This window comes from Dama dama, chromosome 14, assembly GCF_033118175.1.
Source record: "Dama dama isolate Ldn47 chromosome 14, ASM3311817v1, whole genome shotgun sequence".
Taxonomy (NCBI): Eukaryota; Metazoa; Chordata; class Mammalia; order Artiodactyla; family Cervidae; genus Dama; species Dama dama.
Genome location: NC_083694.1, coordinates 72651183 through 72672393, shown reverse-complemented (window position 1 = coordinate 72672393; position 21211 = coordinate 72651183). Strand labels below are relative to the sequence as shown.

The 21211-nt window shown below is 49.7% G+C and overlaps 1 protein-coding gene across 4 annotated transcripts; it reads right to left on the bottom strand.

Moving 5' to 3' along the window:
- Positions 1 to 1088: 1088 nt before the first annotated feature.
- LHX9 (LIM homeobox 9) lies at positions 1089 to 21211 on the bottom strand. 4 transcript variants are annotated; one of them, XM_061161290.1, is made up of 6 exons: positions 21184 to 21211; positions 16056 to 16174; positions 13962 to 14164; positions 12502 to 12857; positions 6151 to 6353; positions 4661 to 4918 (listed from the first exon to the last, which is right to left on the bottom strand). In XM_061161290.1, exons 1-6 carry the CDS (start codon positions 21209 to 21211, stop codon positions 4661 to 4663), a joined length of 1167 nt encoding a protein of 388 aa, XP_061017273.1. The 4 variants fall into 4 exon arrangements, with proteins under 4 accessions (XP_061017275.1, XP_061017273.1, XP_061017274.1 ...); XM_061161291.1 differs by lacking the exon at positions 21184 to 21211 and adding an exon at positions 12355 to 12360 and having other exon boundaries at positions 16056 to 16172; XM_061161292.1 differs by lacking the exons at positions 4661 to 4918; positions 21184 to 21211 and adding an exon at positions 1089 to 1949 and having other exon boundaries at positions 16056 to 16229.

Sequence of the window (21211 nt, the reverse complement as noted above, 5' to 3'; positions counted from 1 at the left end):
GGCATCCGCCTGCTGCTTTCTCTTCCCACTCACGTAATTAACGCTCCTTTCTTTTCCTCTTTAAAAATATGCCTGTTTCAAATTTGTATTATTTTTTTTTTCAGACGCCTAATTTCAGCTCTGTTCTTTCCCTCTGTGGTCTCTTCCCGCATTTCACATTCCAGACAAATATTTAAAGGTCTGTAAAACCAGGCGAGGTTCCAAAATATTTCTAAACGAAACTTCCATGGGTGACAGCACAGAGGAAGAAGGAAAGCAGGAGGACAAGGATTGGAATAAACTGGCTGGAAATGTATTGGAAAATCTATTTAAGTTACTATAGCCATGGATGAGATTTCAATGAGGCATGAACAGTCAAGTCACTGACAAAACGGACATGTTTCATCGTCACTCAAAATAGTCTACTTGTCATGGTGCACTGCTTTTTTTTTTATTAGTAAGTTGCTCTCTCTTTTTAAATTTGTTTTTCTTACTTAGTATTCAGGAAGTGAAAGCATTTAAGAAAACATTCAAAATTCTGAGAATACATGTAAATGAAATATTTAATGTCTATCATTCATAAAAGTTACATCATTTACATAGGGTTCATTTGTATATAATAAAAATTTCATCATAATGAAAAAATTTCTGGAAAGGTATATGTTAATTTGTTTAACATACGCTTTGGATATACAGCTAAATATGAGTCATTAAAAAATTCTATCTTCAAATATTCCCTTTAACCATTAAAAAACCTCATTCCTAAATATTTGTTTTTCTTTCCACTTGCTCTTTTTGTTTGTAATATCATATGTAATCTGAACCATGCAAAGACAGGATCTCATCACAGTTCAGAATATATTTGTGTACTTTCAATAAATTTGCTCATTGCATAGCAAACATGTAAACTTACAGAGGATCTATAAATTTTACCCTAATCATCTAAAAAAGCTGCTGAAATTTTACATGACAGTATATTGAGGTTTATTTATGTTGTAATTTGGGTTCTGTTTTTTTTAAAAAAAAAATACTTTTAGTCTATGTGTTAATTGAATACAACAAATAAAAAGTCATGAAAAGTCCAAAACCAAGTAAATAATTTTATCCTAGATTACCAGAACTTATCCTCATTATATCATTTGGAATTTTTCCTAAGTATAACAAGTTGGAAATGGGTCGCGCTGCCTCTTATGACAGTGTTCAAAATTAATTCCAAAAGTGTGTGTTTAACATAAAGTTAACTATGTTTCCATCGAATAAGATGTTTATTAATGAAAGCTATTTATCATACAAGAAACAGCAAAGATAAGTCATCATACAGAGGTGTACACTAGATGTGACAGATGTGAAACTGCATGCAGAGATTTCTGTTTCAAAAGGAAGTAATAAACAATAACACGAAAATTACTGGGGTCTGATCCCTATCCTCTTAAATGAGTGATAGCTTTTCTTTGAATTTACAGTTGGAAAATGTCATTAACAGATAGGACTAAAACACATTAGCAAGCAGGTGAAATGAATGCTTTTGGACTTTATTTTACAAGTACTGTGCTTGACAAATGTGTGGGATTTTTTTTTTTTTCCAAGAATAATTTTCTTCAGCTCTGGGGTGGGCATATTACTGCCTGGCCGCTCTGGTTTATACACGGTTTGTCTCACTTTGTTTAAAATCATATAATTTTAAGCCTCCATTTGTGTTAGACATCATAAAGAACAGAAGTTTTGTTAACATTCAGTAAATGACATTTAAGTCTCTTGGTCTCTCTCTCTCTCTCTCTCTTTCTCTCTCTCTGTCTCTCTCTCTCTTTTTTTGGCTCAATAGATCTTTTAATGTATGATTATCATAACCTAATATTGTCTTTGTCTTCACTGCAGTGGATTTCCGATCAAACTTTTCCCCTTCTTTTAATACTTTAGGGAATTTTCAAACGTCGGGATGTTTGGCTGTAATGCCCCAAGATTTGTTCTCCCTGAAAAAAATCATAGTGACAATTTATTAACTCCAGAGCAACTTGGCTTTTAGGGGTCTTCAATTTCTATTTAGATTTACAAATATCCATTTGTGCTCAATAGACCTAACATGAAACTTAATCATATTTAAGGCTTCTTTTCATGCAATTACTTTTTCTGCTAATTATCTATTTTTTTTTTTAATTCTAAAAATCAGGCTGAGTCAAATCCATGGGGCATTACTTTTATTGTAGGAAAATATATTTAAAGGTAATTCTAAGCTGAATTGCATTGCAAATGTAATGGTAACTTAAAATGAATCATTAGTTTGGAAATCTAAAAACTATTTGTATGTCTGTATATTAAAAAATTTTGTATTACCATTTTAACAGCTTTTACAAATAGATATCAAAAACACACTAGTACAGTTAAACCTTAAATAAAACTGATGGGAAATAAAAGTCCTTAGATTCAAAATGGTTTATTCACACAAATTTAATAGGATATATCACAACTGTTTGGTCCATAAATATTTAAGGGAAATAGTTTCTATACAATGCATTTCTCAATAAACAAAGAAACATGGACAATTTTGCTAGACCACTTACTGTACTATAAACACGAAGCTCAATATATAAGATTATTGAATTTATCAACTATATTGGAAAGAGTGCACAACTGCTTTCTATGACATGTCTGTCCCCTCTAACAGGATACACCATAAAAAGAGTTTCAGAAATAAGAGGTAAAACAGTACAAAACTAGTGAGGTGTCAAAAGGGCTTAAAACAGTTAATTTAACAAACAACACATATATCCTGATTTTTCACAAACTTACTTCCAAGTTATCTCATAAGGCACATAGGAGAACTGAGTTATAATTAGTCTACTTAATAAAGTAGATCTATAGTACCATATATTGTTCTGTCAAAGAACAAAATTTATAAGTATCAATATTTTACCTGTAAAAGTGTATTCATAAGATCTCAGCCTTACCAAGGTTGTTTGGTCTGGTTAGTGGTAAATGCCCAAAATGTAATAGAAATATGAAAAGTCAAGATTTAAGCTCCATATAAGATGATAACCACACTTGCTAAATATATAATGGCAAACACACCTTCTTCTGTTACAGTGTTAACTTATCTTCCATCATCTTTTTTTTAAAAAATAAGCTACTTTCTGTGCTAATTTTCTAAAGACCCTGAGCAAAAGTTACAATAATGCACTTTAATGTGGGCAGTGAACTGTCAATATGTAACCACACATTTATACAACCAGAAGGACACCTTTAAAATCTATTAAATAACCACTTCGAACGCCAGAGGAGATTTAAGGGGTCCGAAAAGTGGAGTATATGTGCAAAGTTATTCTTAACAATCCACTAAAGCAAGACATATATCTTGACTTCTTTTTTATTTTATTTTTTTTTAGGAAATCCACAATCTAATTGATATTTAACTACAACAGAAGCATATAGATGAACATTCACCACTGCCCAGACCATTAAGATTTTAGCTTAAATTAAAAGAAAAAAAAAAATGCTACTGTAAACTAGGAAATATATTCAGATTAGCATCCACAAGGCTTCTGAGTTTATCTTTAAACTAAGAACTTCAAATCTCTAACGTCAGAAACGTTTTTCCTTTTTTTCTGACAAATACATCAACCTGTGCCAAAGTAAAATGAAGCAAAACAAAACCAAAGAATTTTCATTATTAATATTAGTTAAAGAATTTTCATTGTTAATATTAGTTACTAAGTTTTTTAACTTTATTTGTATAGAATGCCAGATACAATATCATGGTACAGCTAAAGCCAATTAAGAGCTATCAATTAAATTATACTGATTTTTTTAACTTCTTAAAAAATTATATTTTGCTTATTTCCATTTTCCCTGGGGAAAAAATAATTTAGAAAGAATGGTTTCATACCTATCATCATTTTTAGTTTGAGAAGGTTAAATGTATAAAATTTCAAATTCTGTTTGGAATTTTCATGGATGCACAGGAGGTTTAAGTATTTTTCAAACGTTGAAAAGCAGTAATTAACTAATAAGAAAGTTTTGTTAGGACTATACCCCTAAGAGAAAATAAAAGTCACATTCCTGGTTAGATTTTCCCATCTAATTAATCTGTAATATTTAGATTAGCTATTGTTTCTTTAACCATATTCCTCATTTGTAAGAAAAAGGAATGATTAAAACATTTTTTTGCATTTTAAAATTTAAAAAAAAAACGGCAATGTGAAGTTTCCAAACTTTCATAAGTACAGGTACAACTGCAAGATTAAAAAATAATTTTAATCAATTATCTGATTCCTTATTCGCCTAATTATGTAACTGGGAATATGATTCTTTGCACATCACAATACCACTCTTTGTTGGTGGTGGTTTTTTTTCCTTTGAGATTCTGGAAATAAGTAACATACAATTTTAAGAGGCACTTATTAGAATGATTCCAAAATTCCCCTTACCGACTGAACGATCTAATTAATCTTTTTTTAAATCCAAATACACTTTGTAGACAAAAGAAAAAAAAGTACAGTTTGTAAAGGAGACGAAACTGTAAACTCATTTGCCAAGTGGCTGCAAGACGCTACACACCAAGCTGTCGTCGTTACTTGCCAAGTATCTTGCGGGTGGGGGGGGGGGATCGTTTTGTAAATAATAAAATAATCATTAGAATAATAATAAAAAGAAGAGGAAGAATTTTTAAAAAAGCCCACGCCCAACGTTAGAAAAGGTTCGTTAAGGTAGTCTGCGCGGGGCTGGCGGACTCGTGGCTGTCCATGTTAGAGGTCACGGCTGTCACTACGGGGAGAGAGGGATTGGTCAGGTCTGTTAAAGTGGTCGCTGTGCCCGCTGGACTGAGCGCGCCGCTGTCTGCCGAGGGCGGGGCCGGAAGCGACGTGCCTTCGGCTTTATCAACACCCCCATTCTCCTGCCGCAAAAGGTTCCTTCTGAATTTGGCTCGTGCGTTTTGGAACCAAACCTGCAAACCAATCCCAATGGACTTCTTTACCGATGTTTATTTTTATACTTCCTTTTTCTCCCCCTTTCTCCTTTTTTTTTTTTTTTTTAAATTCTGTTTTGGATATACGTTTCTCTTTTTAAATGTTTATTTTCCTAGGGGGAGAAGGGCCTTCCCCCTCCCTTTGTTTTTGTTTTTTTCTTTCTGCTTTCTTTGACAGCAGAGCAATCCCAGTACGACTACAGATACCCTCTTAGCTGCGGCGGGGCCCCCACCCCCAGCATTAACGAGTGCCGCTTGGGGGCACAGATGGTTAAGTGGAGACACCCTGGGGAAATGAAGGCACAGCGATCAAGGGGGTGGAAATACACCCTCATCCCTCAACGGTTGTCTTTCCAGAAAGAGGACAGGCGAGGTCAGCGGATGTTTCACCAAGTTAGAATCACTCGCATGAAATGAACATCATTGAAACAGATTTCTGGCTGTTCTGGAGTCTGACACATGCCAAGTACTCTGCACAGGGAAAACCTCCAGGGCCACAGACTCCAAGCAACCGGAAACGGGTGCGTGGAGTTTAAAACGCCTGCTGTCTGTCACTGAGGGTGAGAGCTTCAGAGGCGACCCCCAGCCACCCACTATCAGGGCTCTGGTTAGACATTCTTACCATGATGAGCCTAGCAAGGCCCTGGGCCAGCAGGTCTCACTGCAGTATGCAGCGGTCAAATGCGGTTGGTTAAAATGGGGAAAGACTCCCTCCGATTGGCTGCGGAGACAGCTAACCAAGCTTGTGGCTTTTCAGGAGCTGACCAAAAGGGTCTACGTGAATCTGGAAGCTTGCAACGGGGGAGTGAGGCCGCCAAGAGTGTGCTGAAGCAAGGGGGTAGCAGCAGGTCTCCCCGGGTGTGTGCGCACTGACCCTGACGTGGACAGAGGTCTCCAAAGCCACGGCTTGTGCAGACAGCACCACCTGCGTTTGCAGAGCAGCGGGGCAAGCTGAGGTGGCTTTGTGGGCCCGTCTCCCCATCTGTAGGGAGGATGTGGCTGCAATTTAGGAGACCCTGGGTCTCTCTCTCTGTCTCTGTCTCTCTCTCTCTGGGCAGTCTCCGGGAAGCCCCTGCAAAAGCTTGGTACACTCTCTAGGGAGGTAAGTAAGGTAAACTAACGAGAAGCAGTACTGGAAATCAAACAGGGAAGAGAACTATTTTCACTGCAAGGGGAAGTTGTAGGCACAGCTAACAATGGACGCTTCTTACCTGCAAAACTCTTTTGGTCAGGCCTGTTTTCTGAGCAAGTTGCTTGAGGTCCTTGGCGTCCGGGTTGTGGTTGATGGCAAAGTAGGATTTCATGGTCCGCAGCTGGTGATGCTTGAAGGAGGTGCGCATGCGCTTGGTCTTCTGTGAGGGCGGGTAAGGCTGCTGATCCCGGTCCAGGTGGTCGGCCTCGTTCTCGTTACAACCTGCGGCAGCCACAGGGGACGAAAAGAAGGGCTCAGTGCAAGGGCCTGCCTTAGCTGAGAGGATGGCAGGTGGCATGCTCCTGTCATGACAGGTCAGCAACGGTGGAAAAAGCTGTCGACCCAATTACGAGCAGGATCCAGACAAAAGAAAGAGGTTAATCGCCCCAAGTCTGCCAAACTAGTCTGTTAAGTGTGGACCCACTCAAAGTTTACGCAGTAGAAAAGTATTAGATACATCTAATACATTTAGATAAGTTATTAGATAAATCTAATCCCTTTGGCTTAATGGTTGCTAGAAAGACTTGAGAAGATGAGTAAGGTCTAAGTGTGGGAGTGAGAGAAATCTTCTCCAAGAGTGAAAAGGGAAAAAAAAAAAAAAGAAACCCTCTTCTACTATGTGATGTGTATGAGCACGCTGGCCCTCCACACACATGGTTTTTCAGAGATTCTTTGTTTTGTCTGTGTTTGTGAAACAAGGTATAGTCTGTGAAGACAGGAGGATATGCAAGCCAGTAATTTCAGCTCTCTCAAGTCTAAAAGTTTTACAGAGCCATCTCCCTGGCCCTGCTCCCCCCAATGAAGGAAGAATCTAAGTTCCAATTTTTAGCCTTTTCTGCACATCCTAGAATGTTTTCAGAAAAAGTTAAAAAGAAGAAGGGGAGAAGTTACAAAATAAAAACCTGCAAGATTCTTACATAATAAAAAGAAGAATATTACTTTTGAGGACATTTAGCAGTAACTGGTTCACATGGGGCTAGCCAGGATGAAGAGAGTTTTCCCTTGGAGTCACCGGAATAGATATTTCTGAAAGAGAAGGAGCCCAGGTCTGTCTTCACTTGGTTCATGCCAGAGTCTCTCCTCCCAACTCCCAGCTCAGAGACGCTGCTGTCCCATTCGGGTGGCGGCCCTTTTTGCTCTGGTCCCGTGAGAGCCGGAGTGTGAGCTGTGCCGCTGGCTAGCAGGCCAGGGGGAGGGGGTGGCACCTTTACCCCACTCCACAGCGCCCTCCGCACTGAGGGCAAAACCACTCAGCCTTTGAAACCAGCCTGGAAGTCTTCATCCCCAGGGTGTAAAGATGCTCATTTAAAAGGTCATTTCCGATAACCTCCTAGCTTTGCATAAAAAATATGATTACAAAAGGAAAACACTTTGCTAAATATTTACTGATTCAGCCAACTTTCCCAATTTAAAGAGCATGGCAATTTTTTTTTCCTTTACACCTTACTTCAGATGTTTATCTGATGTATATTCAGACTGATCATCCAGCATTTTAGTGCACTGTAATAGAATATCTAAAATCAACATGATCACATGCCTGGGGGAGAAACCAGGATCTTGAAGAATGTGAGACATCTCTTACGATTAGTTGTTCCATTCTGCTTGATAAAATATATGCCTGCGATGCTCTGGTTGCATGAGTGCATGATCAGTCGTGTCCGACTCTCTGTGACCCCCACAGACTGTAGCCTGTCAGGCTCCTCTGTCCATGGGATTTTCCAGACAAGAATACTGGAGTGGGTTTGCTATTCCCTTCTCCAATGCTTTGGCTGGAGTTACTTTTTTAAAAAACACTTTCAATGAATCAGTATATATCCAGAGACCCAACAAGAGTCACCCGCATCACAAAATCTACCTAAGAAATTCTCCCTAATGCCATGAGACTAGGCATGAACTAATGACTCCTTGGTTCATATTTCCATGAAACACGTAAAAAGGGCAGGTAAGTTCATGGAAAGAAAGATGCTATGATGTTCACCATCGGATCCTCTATGTCCAACACAGGGCCAGGAATTCAACGAGCGTTCAATCAAGATATTGAATTTTTGTTCACCCATAAAATCATCAATGACTATTCTTGCAAAGTCATATCAACTTGAGATGGACTGCAAGTTAGATATACGGAGCCAAAGGTTGAACAGAGACTCCTCAAACCCCACTGAAAGGGCACCAGGTACCCAGAAATGAGAGAGAATAGAATATGCTTTACATTTTATCCTATTGCACCCCCAGGGAGAGATGTCAAGTTCACGTATTCTACAGAATTTCCCTTTTGTATCCCCAAATGGATGAAACAGCATCTTATGACCTACTATAAAACCATACTTATCTCAGTAAACTGAGCTATATTTCACAACCAGATTATAAATGTAGCCACACCAAAACAGTCAAAGAGGTACACCTTAGTCACTGGAGGCTTCTTCAGATAAGATTTCAATCCTATCCTAGGTGAGTGATGTGTAACTCTTCCTGAATAGATTATTAAACTGAATATTACACTGAGGTAGAAGACTTGACTTGAACTTAAATAATGCCCTTAGCCATCAACCCCCCACCCACAAGTTACTATTTCTTAGAAGTGAGTTTGATTCCTAACCAAACTATATACTTATTAGTCTCTAAAATGAATTAATGAAAAAATAATTATAGACATGTTTTTCACACACACAATTATAGACAGGTATGATAAAAAAACTACTTCTCTGAATATGCATTCTGTATCCATTATGGCTGATTTAAAACTCAGTAGAGAATTTCAGTGTATTAAGCACTACTGTGGGACTTGTTTTCAAGCAGAGTACAATTCAGCATGCAAAAAGATTAAGTTAGCTTTTAAGATGGTATTCACAGAACCAGAAAACTGTGGGATCAGTTATGATAGTATGGCACTTAATAGAGCAGTCTGTGTCATCGACAGAGTAACTCAGTGTACTAACCTAAACTACTTAAATTTAACTACAAATGCCTTATGTAAACTTGCAAGTGACTGTTTCCTCAGGGTCTACTTTTAAAGCTATAGGGGCTCCCCCCGCTCCACTGAATTATGAGATGAAATGATAACTCTCTTAAAACTGTCTTAAATATACACCTGTGAGTACACACATCTGGCACTATAAAATTAATAATAAGATCTAAATATTTTACTCTCTGGTCACTTAGGAAATGGTCACCCATCCGGAAGTGAGTTTTTATTCTGAAGGTATGCAGCCCTCTGAGAAGCGATCCCAGAGAGACCACTAGGGGTCAGTGCCAGGCTAATTTAACAACTTCAGGGAGCTTTTGAAGTTTGGAAGCCAAGAAAGAACCTAAGGAGGGAGATTTCAAGAAGTGGCAAAAATCTAGCCTTGCGGTTAGTGCAAAATTACCCAAATCAGACCTATGGGCCCTAGACTAAATCTTCTTCTCACCCCGGAGGGCTTCATTTCAAACCAGCATCCCAAATAGACTTCCTGTGGCTCTTTCTAAAATATCCGCCTGCTATCTGCACAAAGAGATATAAACTAAATTAGGAACAGTCTCAAGGAAAGGCACTTGCCCTATGTCAAGCATTTACGGATCTTTGCCTAGCTTCACATCCCTGGAATTCTGAGTAACAAACATATTTTGTGTACATGTGTTTGAAAATATACCAGTGTATGAATCAGATCTGTTTAGTAGCACTGTGACTCTTCTGAGACTAGTTTACATTTAAGCAGAGATGGCTTCAAAGAAAGCTAAAAGAAGGAGCTAAAATTGTGGGTCCACTTTATTTTCTGTGCTTTTAACGTGGTTTTAATACACTGAAGCGTTTCTTTGTAATAACAAACGGGCACTGGCTTCATAAACTTTTTTTAGTGGTAGGCTGATTTCTGGGCAGGCATCTTTAACCCAGTTTCTCTAGATTATTTCACCAGATCTGAACTGTATGCCGTCTGCTCATGTCTCTGGGGAAAGTCCCGAAGGGATGCGGTGGACGTTAATTAAGAGTTACCGGCTCTCTGTGGTGCATACTGGCTCTGTTCCGAAGGTCTCTGCAACCTCTCCCTCCTTAATGAACAGAAGCATCAGCTCTCTCCAGAACCTCGCAGCGCCTTAATTTGCAAACTAATGGCGGAAGTGGAAATGGAAGTGGAATGGTCGAAAAGGAAAGAGATTCTCATTCTTTTTATGAAATAAATGTGCACTCTCTGGTGCTCCTTCTCAGAGAAGCAGGAGAAACACAATTTCATTGTTCTTAAAGCTCTGCGCATCTTTCTAACGTAAAGTAAGATCAAGGCGAAATCATGAAGCTAATTAGGTTAAACAAACAATTGAAAAAACCGGGCTTGCCGCCTTTGGCTAGAAAGCTCCTCCCCACGCTTCTGGACCTTCTGGGAGCCTCTGCTCCAGGCTTCCTGCTCTCTGCAGACCCAGCTAGTCTCTCTCCCTCTCTCTCTATTTCTCTCTCTCTAATTAGGGCATTAGGGCCTTGGTGAGTGGCTAGAGATTCCGATGTCATCTTCTATTAATAAAGAACAATCGGTGCCCTGCCTGGCTGCCCTGGGACCACGCATCAAAGGAGCCCAAGTAACCACGCTGGGCATCGTGGCCCCGAATCAGCCTGCTGGCCCAGGCGCAGAGGGGCGGCGGGAGGCCCTGACCCCCGGCAGGGGGTTGGCAAAACCCGGGGGTGCACCCACTGCGGGACACCGTCCCATCTAGGCTAGGTCTGCAGCCAGCAGCGGGCCCCCTCCTCCAGTGACCCGGGGTTGAACCCCTGGGACAAAGGTCCCCACCCTCTCGGGGACATCCCCACTATGCTTCGTCTGTGAAATCTGAGCCAGGAGGGAGCTGAGGGGAGAGCTGGCCAGAGCCCCCTGAAGCCGGAACCCCACCCCCTAACACTGTGGGTTCAGAGCAGGACCCATTTCCGCTTGCTCACACTGGCTGAATGTCCCTGGGCGAGTCACTTATTGGGGGGCAGACAGAGTCCCTTTACTACTGAGCCAGAGCGGCTCATGCACCACACCAGGTACGTGGGGACTGGAAGAGAAAAACAGGCAAGATCCACGCTCTGGGATGCCCACCCTTCAACTGGCATCTGGGTGCGCCTGGTAACAGAGCGCGGTGGCCACCGTGAGGTCCCCAAGGTCCTTTCCAACAGAAAGGGCTCCCTGGGCCCGAGCCTCCTGCTGAAACGTCCAGTGGGGCTGGGCCAGGGTACCAAAAGTCAGAACGGCTAAACGGGGCAACAGAGGATGAGATGGTTGGGTGGCATCGCTGACTCAAAGGGCACGAGTTTGAGCAAACTCCGGGAGATGGTGAAGGACAGAGGAGCCTGGAGGGCTGCAGTCCATGGGGTTGCAAACGGTCAGACAGGACTTAGCGACTGAACAACAACAAACCAGTCCTGAGGACGCCCCTAAGTGAGCTCTAGGGTTTTCTGGAACCTCTTTTCCAGAGCTTCCATCCTGCTTAGAGGTAGACTGTGGTCCTGGGGGCTTGTCACCATCCTCAGGTGGGGGCTGGTGAGTGGGGGGCAGGCTGCCAACAAGGGGGAACTGGGGAGCAAGACTGATGAATGATAGGTGTGCCGCCCCCCCCCAACCCAAGCAAGGAAGAAAGCTGCTCTCTGGCCTGTTGCCTGCATTTTGTTTTTAATTAAGAGAGAAAGCTGGGGGTGGGGGGAGGAGGGATGGTCTGGGTGTCTGGAGGGTTTATCACACGGGCATTGAGCTGGCGGATGGTCCCCTGACCCAGGGAAGGGGCAGGCCAGCTCACAGGGACTCCGGAGAGTGACTCCCGCCCCTCCAGCCACTCTGCGCCAACATGAGGGATTTGGTTTTTCAACACTCATGCCAACTGTTTCCCTGATTAACTCTGGGCTGGTGACCACAGCCTCTGTCCCCTCTAGACACACTGGGCTGGCCTCTGAAGATTTCTTTCTTTCTTTTTTTTCTTTTTTAGTATTTAGGGAAACCTCCTCCAGGATCTATAACTTGGCCTCCACACAGGAATTGCCCTGGGGCTGTTTCGCTCCAACTGGGAGCCAGAAACTAATGGGCTCATTAACTAATGGGCAACAAGGATTTGGCTCTGCCTGTTTGGGGGAAGTCGCTGCAGCCCCAAGGTGCTGAATGTGTTTCTGGCCACAAACGAAATAAAGGTGTCTCTCTCTCCCTTTCTCCCTCTCCCCTCCCCCGCCCCCCGCTTCTCTCTCCTCCCTCTTTCTCTCACTCCATCCTCCAGCTTCTTTCTGAGTGACGGAGAGCTGTAGGGAGAAAAGGGTCATGCTAAGGAAAGCGCCCTCATGCAACCAGCTCTCGGCCGGGGGAGAAGCCAGATGGAACTCTCCTCCGGGCAGACCCGGGGCGAGGGCTGCAGGGGCGGCGAGGAGGGGGTGGGCGCCCACCTGAGTTGTAATTGACAATGTCCACCCCCAGCGCCGGGCTCTTGCGTTTCCGGGGCCGCCCTTTCTGCACGGTGCCGGTGCCGTTGAAGTAAGGCAGGGCCAAGCCGCCGCTCTTGGCCGCCAACTCGCTGTAGCTCAGCTGCGGCGGATACTCTCCTTGCAAGAGCGTCTCGAAGTGGGCGCGGCAGTACACCAGGCTGTCCTTCATGCCAAAGTGGTCGCCCGTGGTCAGGGTCTTGTTGCACGTGGAGCAGGTGAAACAGCTCAGGTGGTAGACGGAGTCTCGGGCGCGCATGACCATCTCGGAGGCAGAGATGCCGAGGTGGCAGCGGGCACATCTCTGCACAGAGAACCTTCTGGAAGGAAACAGTGGCGTCAGGGAGCTGGCGGAGGCCAAGGCGGGGCCACCTCTCACCGCGACACCCGGGCGCTTGGTCAGCAGCGGCCCAAGACGGAGATCCGGGAGGGGACCGGGAGGGGAGGACCCACGCCCTCTTGGATATACATTCATTTTATCTGCCGATTGACCCGCTCTGATGAATATGATGAAGAACCCTTACATTAAAATAAGAAGAATCGAGGAACTGATCCTCAGTTTTCTTTCCTGTAAAGTAAAAATTTTAAAAGCAAAAACCAGAACAAACCGTGCCCTTGCTAACTCACAACAGTATGTTAAGAATATTAAATTGCCATGCGAAGTGAAACCGTCTCCTCAATTACAAGGCATTCACAGGAAGGGTGTTGTTATTTATAAAAGTATGAGTGTGCATGAAGACATTCAGACACGGCCCTGGGGGGTGGGGGGGGGGAGACAGTTCTGCAGAGGAGAGCTAATTCTTTTTTAACCACTTTTCTCGCGTCGGCAGAGAGCTAGCCGGGTCGCCTGCCGACCGCTCCCGTCCTCAAGGCAAGAAACACGGAGCAGAGCCAGTGAACATGCTGCGGCCAGTTCACTCTCCGCCATCTGGGGAGTCTGGGGTCAGGTCCCAGCCCGCTGCGCTGCGGGCATCTCCGAACTGAGTGGCCTGGGTTTTGGCAACAGCAGTTCTTCCTTTTCTTGGTCATTTAGGTGACTTCCCCGCCACCCTCGCGAAAACCTGACAGCCAGCAGCTAGTGCTGCTGCCTCGGCCACCGGTTCAGTTCCAAGGCACCGGCCTTGCTGAGTTCGTAGTAAACGGAAAACACAAACCCGCTTCAGCCTCGGTAGACCGGGGACTCGTTCATTGACCCTCCTAGGACAGGCCCAGTTCCCTCAGCGGTGTTCTGGGGGCGCCTGAGAGGGAGAGTCTAGAGCAGGTTCTAGACCTGGGGTGCCCCCCTCCCGGCCCCCCGCGCGTCTGGCAGGGGTGGGCACGCTGCAGTTTGAAGGCGCACGCCGAGGGCTTCCCTGGGCAGGGAGGGGACCCAGGGGCTCGGGCTGGCGGCCCCGGGAGGTGGGTAAGGGATGGGGTGGGAATACCTGTAGTAATCCTCTTTGCAGTAAATGCTGCCGTCCTTGGCGAAGCAGGTGAGCTCGGACTCGAGCGCCAGCTTACATTCACAGCACTTCAGGCACCTCAGGTGCCACTGCTTGTCCACGGCCAGCAGGTAGTACCTGTCGGCGATCTTGCCCCCGCAGCCGGCGCACAGGGCGGGCTTCTCCGGGCTCAGCGGGGGCATGCCCTGCAAGGAAGCGCGCGCGCGGTGAGAAGCGCGCGGGGCCGCCCCACGCGGGTCCCCGGCGCAGAGCCAGCCCCCGGCCTCCGCGAGCGCCGCCGGGTCAGGGGCCCCTCCGCGAAGGCAAACATGGGGAAACGTTTGCAGTTTTTCCTTCTGCCACTCGTACTCTTTCTGCCGCGTCCGTCTGAACCCGGACTCAACCTAAGGACCCGCCGGTCACCTCGAACATTTTCCAAAAGGGCTAGAAGCGCATGGACTGTATAGATGGTGGAGGTTTCCGAACTCAAATAATTAAATCTTAAAAAGTGTGGCTTTCGACTTGCCCGAAATGAAACAACAGAAATTGTTGTTGGAGGATGAAAGGGAGATCTGAACAAGCACATACTGGTTTTCAGCAAACACTATTACATTTCTCTTTCTCTACATCACTATAAGCAACGTTGAAAGTACAAGAGAAGGGAGAAGGTTTAATACTCGTGCCCATAATGTGGCCGACGTTGTTTCCATCGAGATATATTTGGCAGATCTTGCTGTTCTGTCATCTTCGGGATTATCGGTCCTTCTCCTACTAAGCACTGTACCTGTTCCCGGGAGGGTCCGTTATCCATCACCTCTGCACAGGCCCCCATTCCCTGACATCAACATACCTCAGAGATCTTTGTTCTGAAAATCTTTCCGATGCCGACCTTAAGCTTCCCGTCTGTGTCCCTACGACCCGGCAAGGAAGGGGACCCCTCGCCTTAAGCGGAACCCCGCCGTGAAATTCGGGTTTGCATTACCGCATTTTGTTTTTAAAAGGGATAGCCACAAAAGGTGGGTGGTTAACTGCGGGACATTTCCCTCAGGACTAGCAGAAATGGGTTGGACTTTCCCCTATGAAACCCCAGCAGGCCTGGAAAAGTAGTTTCGCCCTTTACTCAGACCAGCCCCCACCCAGCCACCCTCGCGCACTGAAATCATTTTGCTCGGCTACTTGGTGGACCCCAAACACCGCTGACCGGCCCCGGGCTGTCTGTCCACCGGCTTAGTTTGAGCTGCGATTCTCGGTGCGACGCCCGAGGATCTACACAGCTCTGTTTGGCTCAAACTCTGCGGAGACCTCTGTCGTTTTCCCCCTCCGGCTCGTAAATGGGAAAGGCGAGCACAGAGATCGTTCATTAGTTTTCTTTACGAAGCGGGCCTGACTTTTATCCTACATGCCTAATCGACATAGCGTGGTCGATCACAGCGTGGAAGGGTTAGAAAGTTCTCGCGCTTGGGCTCGGCGCCCAGCTCCTCCGGACTTTCTATTCTACTCCCCAGCACGCTACGCGCGCCGGGCCAAGGAGCTGACCGAGCCGGGCTGTCAGAGACCGCACCCGCACCCCCCTGCCCCGACCATCGCGGGCTTTGCGCGTTCCGTGTCCCGAGCGCCCGGAGGACGCATTATAGTCCACCCCGAACGGCCGGTCTCCAGACCCAGGGACTGGAGACCCGGAGCTTCAGCTCGACCTGGACGCTCTGCCGCGCGCTGCAGCCGGTGGCCCGCACCCGCTCACCCTCGGGCCGCCGATCCTCGCCGGGGAGGCGCCCAGGAGCCCAGCGGGCCGAGAGACCGGCGTCTGCGCCGCCGGGGAGGACGTCGCCATCCTCTCGTGCCCGACTAGCCCTGCTTCCCCCGGACCAGCTGTGGCGGAGACGAGCGAGCTCGGGCTCTCAGGAGTGTAGCTAAATCAGAAAGGGGTCCTTTCTTGCCCGGCAGCAGCCAGGAGAACCGAAGATAACCCACCCGCCGATCCGCAGCGGACGCGCCTACGAGCCGCCACCCTCGCCCGGCCGCCGTGGCGGCTCGACTCGGCTCCCCCTGCGCGCGCGAGCGGGCTCCCGGCTCCCGCGGCCGCCGGCCCCTCCTTACCGCGTCGCGGCCGTTGAGCTGGGCGCCTTTGGTCAGGCGGGCCTCGCTCTTGGATCTGCGCTCCATCTCTTCCATGATGCCTTGGATGTGGCCTCCAGAGATCCCGTGGAAGAGCATGGCTGGAGGGCGGAAAGGACACGAGCTGTCTTCTGCTCGGCACCCCACTATTTCCATATACACTCGCCCCGGGGGCTCTCAGCTCATCCGAGGAGGAGAAGCGGGGAGCGCAGAGGCGGGGCGATGGGAGAGCGCCGAGACGCTCGGGGACAGAGGGAGAGGGGGAAGAAGGAAAGAGGCAGCCGCGGTGGAAATGGGTCTGCTCGGAAAAGAAAAAGAAGCTGGGGGGACGCCAGCCCCGGCGACTCCCTGAAGGAGATGCGCAGAAAACAAACACAAACGGGAACGGGGCGAGCGGAGGCGAAGCAGACGGATCTGACCGCTCCGAGAGCTCGAGTCACTAACGGGGAACAACGGCAGCGGGGGGGAGGGGGGAGCAAAACCTGGTGGAGAAAGAAAATAATTTTGAACACAAAGAAAGAAAAAGAAGTGCTATTTTCAGCGGTCCCTGGCCGCTTGCAAGTTCCCAGCGCCTGTAGGTTGGGTTGGGGACTGCTCCTGCCGCCGGAGCGGTGTCCAATTTGTTAAGAGACTAAAGCCAGCCCATTTTTGATAATTTAGTAGGAGGAGTTCTCTCCCGGAGCCGCCACGGATTTTTATTCAGACAACAAAGACCTGTCATACTCCTCTCAACCCCCTGGTGATGGGGAAGCGGGGACAAACACGGGGGGGGGGGGGGGGCGGGGAGGGTTGGGGGGAGGCAGGAGGAGGGGGCATTTACTTCCCAACACACACACACACACACACACACACACACACACACACACAGACAGACATCCTTCCAGGAGTTCCCAGCAATCACGTTTTAAAGGGGAAAAGGAACCCTTATTGTCCCCGCCCTGGCGCAGAAGGCAGAGTGTCGGCCTGTTTGGTCCAAGTTCAAGATCAGACCCAGACTCAAGAAATGCAGAATCCCAGTCCCAAACTTAACGTCTCCTCCTCGTGGACCTTCCGGTCCCCAGCTCGAGGGGACCCCAAATAAATATTGGGCGAGCATTCCTCTCCTCCCCCACCCCTGACTTCCTCCACTCACTTAAAAGCAGATTCTGCTTCACCTCCCCACGGCCTCCCGACCCCACCTGAGGCGGAAGCAAGCCCCAAAGTGAAAAGGAACTAGGGGAGCCTCTGTTTCTGGAGTTTACTTCTGGCAAAAAAAAAAAAAAAAAATCTTGGCACAATCAGTGTAGGGGACAGGGCGTGGGCTTGGAGATGAGTGTGCAACCGCAGCGTGGCCACAGGGGGATGCCGGTTCAGGTTAGGAGAGAAACCGATGGCGAGTCCCGCGTCTCGGAGGAAGCCTGTCCATGTGGGCAGCGACGCGGGGACCCGCGGGAGCTTGGCGCCGCCCCCCACATCCCGGGACCGGTCGCGCGCCCCGCTGCCCCGGCTGGACTGGGGAACTGTAAACGTGGGCGCCCCGCGCGGTGAAGAGGATGCGAAGGGGCTCCTCGCCGTGGAGGAGGGCGAGGTGAGAGCTGACGAGCGGAACGGCAGCCCCCGCGCCTCACAGGAGGGATTGTTACCGCGAGTCGCGGCCCCTCCTCGGCCCTGTTAAAAAGTGGCCACAATGCTCGGATATTGTCGATTCATGCAAACCGCCAGAAGCCCCCGAGGGGCCCGACGCGGGGAGCGGCGGCAGGAACCCACCCAGCTCCCAGCCGAGAGCGGGAAGACCCGGCGGGCCTCCGCGGGCCTCCCCGGGGCTGCCCGTTCCCCCACGGCGCTCTGTCGGCTTTGCGGGAATCGCGCGCTTCTCTCGGCAGGTCCGGGACACCCGAGGGGTCCCCTGGTGGCAGACTTGCGTCCCTCCCGGAGGAGCCCGACCGGGAACGGTGGCCAGATCTAGAAAGATGGAGAAAGGGAGGGAAGAAGGGGGGAGGGAGGAGAAAGGAAGGAAGACGAGAACGGTGCCGATCCGACTTCCTGTCCCAAAGCATCGCCTTCTGAAGCTGCTGGAATCGCCTCTGCCTTGAAACCCAAGACTCTCCTGCTTCCCCCTTGCTCTTTTCTCAAGGTAAAAAAAAAAAAAAAAAAAAAAAGTTATTTGCAGACTGGACGTTGTTACGGTCCTCCGGGTGCCAGAATACAGCTCATAAAACACAATTTCACACACACACACAAATGAAGCCAATCAAGCGAACTAAACTGAAGACCTCCCCTCCCCCCCCCCCACACTCTGGCAGCCCTACTGGACAGCAGGGCTGCTATTTACTGTAAGTAATGTAATTAGCCCCTTTGGATGGAAATCAATGAACTTTTCAAACCCACGTGCACCAGCGCAGGGGCTGGGGGCAACACCTCTTTCAGAGACGGCAGGTCCTCTCACAAAGGGGCAGACTGCCTTTCCACAAGAGGGGACTGGGCCCAGGGAGGGGGAGAGGGAGGAGGCGGAGGGGGAGGTGGGGGAGAGGAAAGAGGAGGGGTCTCTGAGAAGGACATCCTTTAACCGAGGAGGCTGCAAGGGGAAGTAAACCTGGGGCCTCAATCCAGGGACTCCTTTGTCGTTTCTGGGCTAACTCCCCCCGCCCCCAGGTGGAGGTTGGGGACTGGGTTTGGGTTTGGCTGTTGCTGGATCTGGGTCCTGCTCAGCAAAAATAAACAAAGAACCGGAGCACGCCACTGCCTTCTTGCTGGGGATAAAATTTTGGAGACTTCATTAAGTGAGGGTTTAACCAACAACTCCAAGGAGAGGCCAGAACTTTGGGAAGCGTCTCCAGGGAAGCAGGCTCGGAAGGCCCGTGAGCCCTCCAGTCCTTGCTTCCTTCATTCGTCTCCTGCACACACAGATTTGCTCCTAGACCGTCCGGCACAGGCAGAGCAGGGGGGCCTCCTGCCATCAGCTTCCGGGTTGGAGCCCGCTGTCTCAGCTTTTTCTTATAAAATTCGGGTTATAAGTTCCTGTGCGGGTGGGATTTGCTAACTTCCCATAAAGATGCCAACTGTTCGCGTTCTTCCTTCTCTGCCAATGCAGGAAGTTTGCCGAGACCTCGGGGTGGGGGAGGGGGGCTGCTGGAGTTTGGGAGGTCCTCCTTAGTCCTGTGGCTGTCAGAAATCGCTCCCGGTGGGTCCAGCCCTGCCTCCTCTCCCGGCTCCAGAAAAAGGAAACCCACTGGGGGAAGGGGAGACTCCCAGAACTGGGCTGTGGCCTGGGACGTCCTACTGTCTTGCAGCCTCGGGGAGATGGCCCACCCCCTCCCCCAGCACTCTCAAGGGACAGCAAGCACTTCCAGGAGAGGGTCTTGGTGTCTTTGCCTTCTTTCATCTCTCAAGAGGAGGTGCTGGGGCCGCGGGGCGGCCCTGGGGTGCTCCCTACACGCTGGGGTGCTGCTTGCTCAGTTCCCAGGGCTGAGTCCCCGCACCTCTGGCTGGGACAGGTGCAGGGACCGCCCCCGGCCGCGGCCCGCAGTGACTTCTCCAGGCTCCCGTCTAAACTCAACGCTCTCTTTGGGGCAAGGCGGCAGAACCCTAGCCAGGGGCTGCCCTCCGCCCGACGGAGCACACTTCACCCACTCTGCCCTCTCTGCTCCGCCAGCCGCTGTGGCGGCTTTGAGGAAAGCGGACGGCAGCGACTGCGGACACGGGAGTTGGGCTCGAGGGTCGGGGTCCGGAATCTCCTCGAGGGCCGCAGCCGGGTCCCTCTCCAGGAGAAAGGGAGGGAAATAAAGGGAACGCACGGCTTCACCCAGGGGCTGACGAAGGCTTCAGGGTCGAGAGAGGAAGCCTCCAACTGTGAGCACAAGCGAGGTCTCTTTAGACCTGAATTTTGGAGGTCAAGGTGCTCTGCCCCGGGTTTGCCCTTAAAAGGGCAGAGGTCACCTTTCCTCCTGACCCTATTAAGGTGTGGACGGTCCTCCTTGGTCTGAAGGGTGCAGCTCTCGAAGAGGCGTCCGGCTTCTGGCATTGCCCTGAGCGCCCCGGGGCCCGGGTAGTCAGCGCCGTCCTGGGGCTGGGACCCGAGCACCCAGCCCTGCACGTCGAAGGGGGGAGTCTCCGCCCGGCGGGGGTGGGGGTGGGGGCGGGGCGGAGGCGAGGGGCTGGCCCCGATGGTCGCAGGCCTGTCTTCATCCTCGGGCTCAGGGAAACTGTGGGTACACCGAGGCGGCAGGGCCAAGCCTGGTGCCGCCGCCAGGGCACACCTCGGCGTCAGTCCTCCGAGGAGGGCCTCCAGCCCTGGTGGGAGTGGGCTGAGCGGCCGGCTGCGCGAGCTCTACCGCGCGGAGACGGAGCCCCGCGGCAGGCCCCGCTGGGCACCCCGGCCCGGAGTTCTCCCCGCGCCCGCGGCGCGCGCGGGGCCGTACCCTCGGATGCGCCCTGCGCCTACGCGCCCCCTTCTCCCCGCAAGGCGCCCCACCCGCCCCTGGGTTCTTCTCTAACGGCCCGCCGCCCGGTGGCGAAGACCGCGCTTCTGAAATCTGAATCCCTTTCACCTGGGATTTGCCGCGCCGCGGGCCCGCCGCAGCCGCCGGAATAAAGGGAGCCGTCCCCCCCCCCCCCCAGCCCCCACTCCGCGACCGCGGAGATCGCCCACAGAAACCGCTGCGCTGGGGTCAGATTGAACCAAAAATGGGGGGTGAAGGCAGTTTCCGGAGGAGAAGCGGCATCTTCCTAGCCGCCCCCTCCCCATCCATCTCTCCCCATCTCTCCCCGCGAGGAGACGCCCCCAGCAGCTTCGCCGAGGACCGGAGCGCATCCCTGGCTCCCAGACAACTCGCAGCGCAGTGGCCGGGCGACCTCCGGGCCCCCGCGCCTGCACTCCGAGAATCTCAGGCCTCGGAGAGCAAGGCCGGAGGAGGGAAAGGCGGCTTTCAGGACTGCTGTCAGCGGACTCTGAACGAGACCGCGTATTTTAGAAGCTACAGATCGTGGTACGATTTCCAGGGCAAGCACGACCCCTCTTCCTCTCACCCGATGAAGGCGGGCACACGCGCGTGCACACCCACTTACACACCCACGAGATACATGCTCCGGCCTAGGGAACAGGGTACAAGAGAGAACCTGGCGGGGAACTCACCTGCCTCCAGAGCGGTGCCGTTCAGCAT